We start from the raw sequence: 6,280 nt of genomic DNA, 5'->3' as shown, positions 1-6,280 counted from the left end.
GCTACTTCCACCATGGCAGCGGAGTTTATAGCGTGTTATGAGGCATCAAATCATGGAATATGGCAGCGTAATTTTGTCACTGGACTACGCATTGTGGACAATATAGAAAGACTACTTAAGATATTTTGTGACAATAAATTAGCAGTGTTGTATTCTAATAACAACAGGAGCTCGACGAAATCAAAACATATAGAGATCAAGTTCCTAGCTGTTAAAGAAAGAGTTCAGAGAAGACAGATGTCAATAGAACATATTGGGACAAACTCCATGGTTGCGGATCCGCTTACTAAGGGATTGATACCCAAGGTCTTTCATGAGCTCACTGCTCATATGAGTGTAATGTCTCTTGAGGATATCTAGTTTCAGTGGGAGTCTATATTTTTGCTTTTCATATTAGACACATGCACTGTTGTTTTGAATACGGTTTAAAGTTAAAGTTATTTTCAGTTATAAAGTTATTTGGTTAATTATCTCTGAACTTGTTTAAAATGATCTCACTAAGGTATTAAGGTGGACCAGTTGGAAATAGGCATGTTACAGATCACATTACATGTAATTTCCATGCTACACATTCATGCTTGATCCATGTCATTCGGTTATATTGATATACGTGACCATTGATGGGTTTAGCTACGTGAAAGTAGCGAAAGTCGCTTTGATCCTATGTTGATATGATTGATGGATGGGATTGTCTGGGGATACATTCGGTAATGATAGTAAAATTCTAAGTACTCATAAGGTTATGTGTAATGCACAATTATAAGGTGACACATATAGCCCAAGTGGGAGATTGTAAGGATTTTTAATCAATAGATGGGCTTGTATGTGTGAATAATTGTGTGTTAAATTATAGGCTATCGAATTCGGTTGAGCCCAATTAAAGTGATCTAATAAGGCTTTGGTTTTGGGCTTTAATGTATCCAATTAAAGTATGGATTTACATATGTGTAGAGACCGGCCCAAGTCCTAATTCTATGATGGACCGAATTAGGTCAAAGGGCGTCCCTATATAAATAGGTTATGGTCCCAGATCACACGCACGTATTATTCATTCTCTACTGCATCCTATCAGAGAGAGGAAAATGAGACTGCGTGTAGATTTGGAAGACTATATCGCAAAATTCATATTACATTAACCATTCAGGTACGCTTCCGCTTTAATTCTTGTATTTCTTGATGATTTAACATGAAAGATCCGGTAATTTAAAGCATTAAATTATCCAACATGATATTGTAACAATGCAGGCTTGGATTACTCTTCATCGTGGGAATGGCTTAATTGGTGCTCTTCCACATGCTCCTTACTTTCCACTCGAAAAAGAAGAGAATTTCTGGTTACTTGTTGCAGACTCCTTGTCAAATGACGTTTGGATCTCTCAGAACGTAAATTTCGTAGACGAAGCAACGACAATAATTGCTGCATCAAAAGCAATCCAGGAGTTGAAGGAGGGGTCGGGTGCTGGTGCGAGGGAAATGAATGCAGCAGTAAAAGAAGCAATTGATAGAGTTAAAGCTGGTTCTCGGCTAGTGATGTCCAAGTTTCAGGCTCCCGCAGAGGGAAACCACAACGTGACTTCTTACTGCTTATGCGATTCATGGATTGGTTGTGATGCAAAGTCTACTATTAAGTTGAAGGTTTTGAAAGGCAGCCGAGCTGGGGACGGGGGTATGGTGGCCGCAGAAGAGTTACCGGCACTAGAGGATGAAGGCGATGAGGTGGAGGAAGAAGATGAATATGATGATGATTACGAGAGTGAGTACAGTGAAGACGATGAAGATGTTAAAGGAAAAGATGCCAATGGATCTGTGGCAAATGGCTTTGCCCATGTTAGAGGCGGCGACAATTCAAGCTCTGATGGTTCAGGAAGTGAGAATAATTAGAAAATGATTTCCTTCACTTTTGTCTTGTTTTGTTATTACGTTAAATATTTTAATTTTCCGAGAGAAATAAAGGGGATGAAAGGAATTTTTGCCATAGTTCTGTTAAAACATTCACAAACAGTATATAGTCGATTTTAGAGTTTATTTAATACAAGTTGAAAAAGTATATGCACAGAGTAGATTACTTGAGCATGGTTGTTCTAGATGACATTTTAGTGCTTTGTCCTAACTCCTATATTCAAATCAGCCAACAAGCACTGTATTAGAATTGATCTCTTACCAGGGGCAGGAGATTAGGACCTTTGTTGCACCAATTATCAGTAAGTTAAAAGTTTCTATCCTGTCTACTGGGGTCAGGAGATTAGAACCTTTGTCGTACCAATTATCAGTAAGAAAGAATTGCTACTTCGTCCACGTATAAAATGAGGTTACAAAACTTACCCCCTTGGATATGGGCAAGAGACAGATGATTTTTTACTAGTTGGATGGTAGAAAAGAAATTTTATCCATTGGATTGAGTGTGATTCATTGAACGTAGTGCAAAATTTAAAAGCTTATTTTCGTCTTGCTCTGAATGAAGCTATTCTTTCTGACATTGTAGTTTTGCTTTGCGACGATAACTGTGGCTCTTGAAAATAGGCATTGAAAGTCGTGATGAACCACTATAGTTAATGGAGGAACGCCAAGCCAATAAAATTTGGGTTATTCTTGAGGAACATGGGGCACATAACCCGGCGCCCCCTATTGGAGGGGCGCCTCCATTATGTACACCTTTATATTTGGGGTTATGTACCCCAAGAACAATTCATAAAATTTCAGTAAAACCAGGAGGAAATAATTATAACAGTTTTCATATTTTTCTGTTATACAAGGCCACGATCTTAGAAAAAGAACTCTGTAAATATAAATTACTTTAAAGCACTCTCCTTTCTTTCAAACATATGTTCACAATCAATATAGCAGCAAAACCAGACACGAAGATTGAGAATGTATAAAAACAGAAAAAATTGGGAGTGGATTGGGAAAAAACAAATACTTATTTTTTCAAACTGCAATATGCTAAGCTCTTCATCATCTTCTTTGGAAGTTGAAGAACTTGATGCCCAAGGCAAAGCCGAAGAAGAAAATGAAAACCCAAACTATATGAATTATGCCCACAACTGGAAGGAAGTCGTGTTTGAAACCCAAGCTTTCACTAAGATACGCCTTCACTGTCATATTACCAGCTCCAGGCACCTCTAGTAGCGAAGATTTATCGCCAACTTGAGAGGTGATTAGACCGTAAATTGTCCAAGCAACGGGCGAACCCCAGTAGTACCACCTCCACCATATTGGAATTTGCTGCAGTCATAAAAAAGAGTCAGCTTCCAAGGAACTTTATGGCATGTTTGGTAGAGTGAATTAGACAGCATATTAATGAAGAAAAAATAGTTAAAATCTTGTTCATTGTACTGTCTAAGCGTACCAAACATGCCATTAGAGATTTAACTTTTGGGACTTAAAAAAATAATAAAGTTTCATGTTTAATCTGTCTGTAAAAGTTTCATGTTTAATCTGTCTGTACTCACTGTCCTGGGGATAAGGAAACCCGAGAACAAGTTCCAGATACTGATGAAGAAAGACATAACAATGGCAGCAATCTGGAAACCTGGAGTCAGCGCCACAAGCATCATCCCGTACAGCGTGTAGTAGACGAAGCTCGTCAAAATAAAATAGTAGAACCAGAAGAATTTTCCGACTTCCCACTCGAACCCAATCATGGAATAGAGTAGAAGAGAGTACAGAATAGTCTGAACTGCGATGTAGATTATCTCTATGGCCACCTGAAGAAAATAAGATTTATAGACAGTTGAATGTTGATCATGTGCCTAATGTGACTTTAGTAGTTATATTATAGTAAAATACTTCTTATGCTTCGGCCTAAAAAAAGCCAGCTTGCAGAAAGAGTTCTAAAATTTACTCATAATTAGATACGCTGAAATGTATAATGATACCTGAGCAAATGCATAAGGCAGCGCTGAATACATTCTAGCTGCCCTTTCACGGTAGAATACTGTTCTCTCTATAGAAACAACACCTTGCACGGTTGAAGAATTGCTGGCTCCAAGGAAAAGAACAGAAGCATAGATGGCTCCCAAAAGGTTCTGTAGATCTTGTTGTTTTTGGCTGTTACATAAAGTTGATGTCGCCTCAGATATAAATGCTAGCTTTTCCAAAATCAATAAAAAGATTTATGTAATCAAATAAACGAAGAAATCGAATGTGTAATTTCATTTAACCAAGCCAAAGGCGAACCATATGCAGTAGACATGTCTATGATAACTTAAGAATGCCATCATAGAAGGATGTGACAAAGGAAATTATGGGCTTACGTTTTTTGTCCCTTGTCCCAAAATATGACACCGAATATAATACCTATGACTATTGTCATGAAGAACCGAATGGCATTATATTGCGGATTCCTCCAGTAAGACAAATGCTGCTTCCAGAAACAGGCTTTGCATTGAGTAAGAAATGATTGATAGTACTTTGTTGGGAAATAGAGATCCTTAGAACCTGGTGGAGGGGTACTGAGTTCTTTGATAAGTTCTTGATTTCTCCTGAAAATTTTTTGAGGGAAAAATAATTTGCAGGATAATCTAAAAATCCGAGAAAATCATAAACAAATATTCAGAATAAGTCATTTCGCGTTTTGCTTACTGATAGAGGGAGGAGCTGGCAAATATATCTGCAAAATTGACTCCTAGTTGACCTTCAACTGCTGGCGTGCTAATCTCCAGCATCCATGTAGCTGGATTGTACCCGTCTCTAATCTTTGGAACCCCAGGAATAGCCTGGCATATGTTGAAAATATTTACAATCAAAGTGTTGCTCAAAGTGAAGAAACACGAAAATAAGCAATTATGCTTAATTAGTATATTGGTTTTGCTCGATAAGTTGAATCAAAGAACAGCAGCAAATGATACTTACTCCAAAATATTCTAGCAGCTTGTGAGAGTGGTGACCAAGTGGTCCAGCATAAATGACCCGCCCTCCTGTCTTCATCAGAAGTAACTGCATCAAGTCAATAATTAGCTGAAGGCATCTGAAAAGAATGGAAGATTCAAGGGAAAAAAATAAAATAAAAATCCACAATGCATCATAAATCTTGACCATACTTCATCAAATGCTTCAAAAATGTCTATACTTGGTTGATGAATTGTACAGACCACCGTTCTGCCTGTATCCACTGTATTTCTCACAGCACGCATAACTATAGCAGCAGCTCTGGCGTCAAGGCCCGATGTTGGTTCATCCATGAAGATGATAGATGGGTTAGCAACTAACTCTACAGCTATTGTTAACCTCTTTCTCTGTTCTGTTGAAAGGCCATCAACTCCCGGAAGCCCGACCAAGACATTTCTTATCGTGTTAAGCTCAACCAATTCCATCACTTCTTCAACAAACATCTATAGTCAAGATAACAATTGAGGTAGATTGTACTTCCATGTAAACTCAGAGAAAGAATTTCATATAATCAAGTAATATATGTTGGATTGTGTGGAGACTAATCATACTCTTTAATTAAGGGGGGTGTATTGGACATTCACATTTGTGCATTAGGTCGTTTAAATTACTTACATTGTATAAAGGAATGAGAGAGGGTTGCTTTTGCGTGTAGTGTGTGAAAGACACAGAGAGGCGTGAGATTTCAGTTGGGAACTTCTCAAATTAGTGAAATTTGCAGAGTGGAAGTAGCTCTCGTATTGAGGGTGAATCACTACAAATCTCTCTGTTTCTGTCTTGCATTTCTTATTCATCGTTCATTATTTCTCTCTGGTTTTGGAATTTAGGCATAATCCATAAAAATATACCTTTCTAGCGTTGGTTTTCACATCTGCAGGAAGACGAAGCCAAGCAGAGTACAGAACAGATTCATAAACAGTAACATTGGGGGAATGAATATCATTCTGCTCACAGTATCCACTAATTCGTGCAAACGTGGCCTGGTTCTTTGGGTAACCCGAAATGTTGATAGTCCCTTCAATATATCCACCGGTCTTTCTTCCAGCCAACACATCCATCAAGGTGGTCTTTCCAGCCCCACTAACACCCACAATTGCTGTTAATATCCCAGGTCTGAAAGCACTGCTAACATCTTGTAGTAGTTGGAGACGATTTTCTTCAACTCCCTGAGTTTTCATTTCCTGGTTCAGTAATAAACTTTCCAAGTTAATTTGATTGGAAAGGGGATAATGAGGCATCTTATAATTCAGCAACTTTTTAATGATTATGCTATCTGCTGATGTGAAAAATGAATTCCCATTAATCCCATTATTTCATTTATCAAAGGGAAAAATAAGTATAGGTGCTTTGTTCCACTGATCGTGTCTACTGACGTTAAGAAGCTCAGTTCGAC

General features: G+C 38.0%; 2 protein-coding genes across 4 annotated transcripts in view; one reads left to right on the top strand and one right to left on the bottom strand.

Annotated features, from left to right (window-relative positions):
• Positions 1-1,224: 1,224 nt before the first annotated feature.
• LOC111384324 (dnaJ protein ERDJ2-like) lies at positions 1,225-1,984 on the top strand (the record flags this gene model as incomplete). The annotated part of the gene is made up of 1 exon (XM_023008589.1): positions 1,225-1,984. A coding segment is annotated over one exon (657 nt), but the record flags the coding sequence as incomplete, so codon positions are not given.
• Positions 1,985-2,779: 795 nt separating this feature from the next.
• LOC111384321 (ABC transporter G family member 39-like) overlaps positions 2,780-6,280 on the bottom strand; it is an 18,422-nt gene continuing 14,921 nt past the window's right edge. Inside the window, exons 12-19 of one of the 3 annotated variants that reach the window (XM_023008583.1) lie at positions 5,736-6,068; positions 5,040-5,330; positions 4,852-4,935; positions 4,582-4,715; positions 4,254-4,481; positions 3,876-4,047; positions 3,450-3,704; positions 2,780-3,222 (exon numbers count right to left, since the gene is read on the bottom strand). In XM_023008583.1, coding sequence (XP_022864351.1) covers positions 2,953-3,222; positions 3,450-3,704; positions 3,876-4,047; positions 4,254-4,481; positions 4,582-4,715; positions 4,852-4,935; positions 5,040-5,330; positions 5,736-6,068 — 1,767 coding nt within the window. In that variant the 3' untranslated portion in view covers positions 2,780-2,952. Of the gene's footprint in view, positions 3,223-3,449; positions 3,705-3,875; positions 4,048-4,253; positions 4,482-4,581; positions 4,716-4,851; positions 4,936-5,039; positions 5,331-5,735; positions 6,069-6,280 lie in introns of those variants that run through there. The other 2 variants (XM_023008585.1, XR_002700889.1) reach the window with 2 other exon arrangements.

The sequence above is a fragment of the Olea europaea genome, unplaced genomic scaffold (genome assembly GCF_002742605.1).
Source record: "Olea europaea var. sylvestris unplaced genomic scaffold, O_europaea_v1 scaffold2898, whole genome shotgun sequence".
In the NCBI taxonomy this organism is placed as follows: domain Eukaryota; kingdom Viridiplantae; phylum Streptophyta; class Magnoliopsida; order Lamiales; family Oleaceae; genus Olea; species Olea europaea.
Note: the sequence above shows the minus strand (reverse complement) of the source record. Positions and strands in the feature narration are given on the sequence as shown.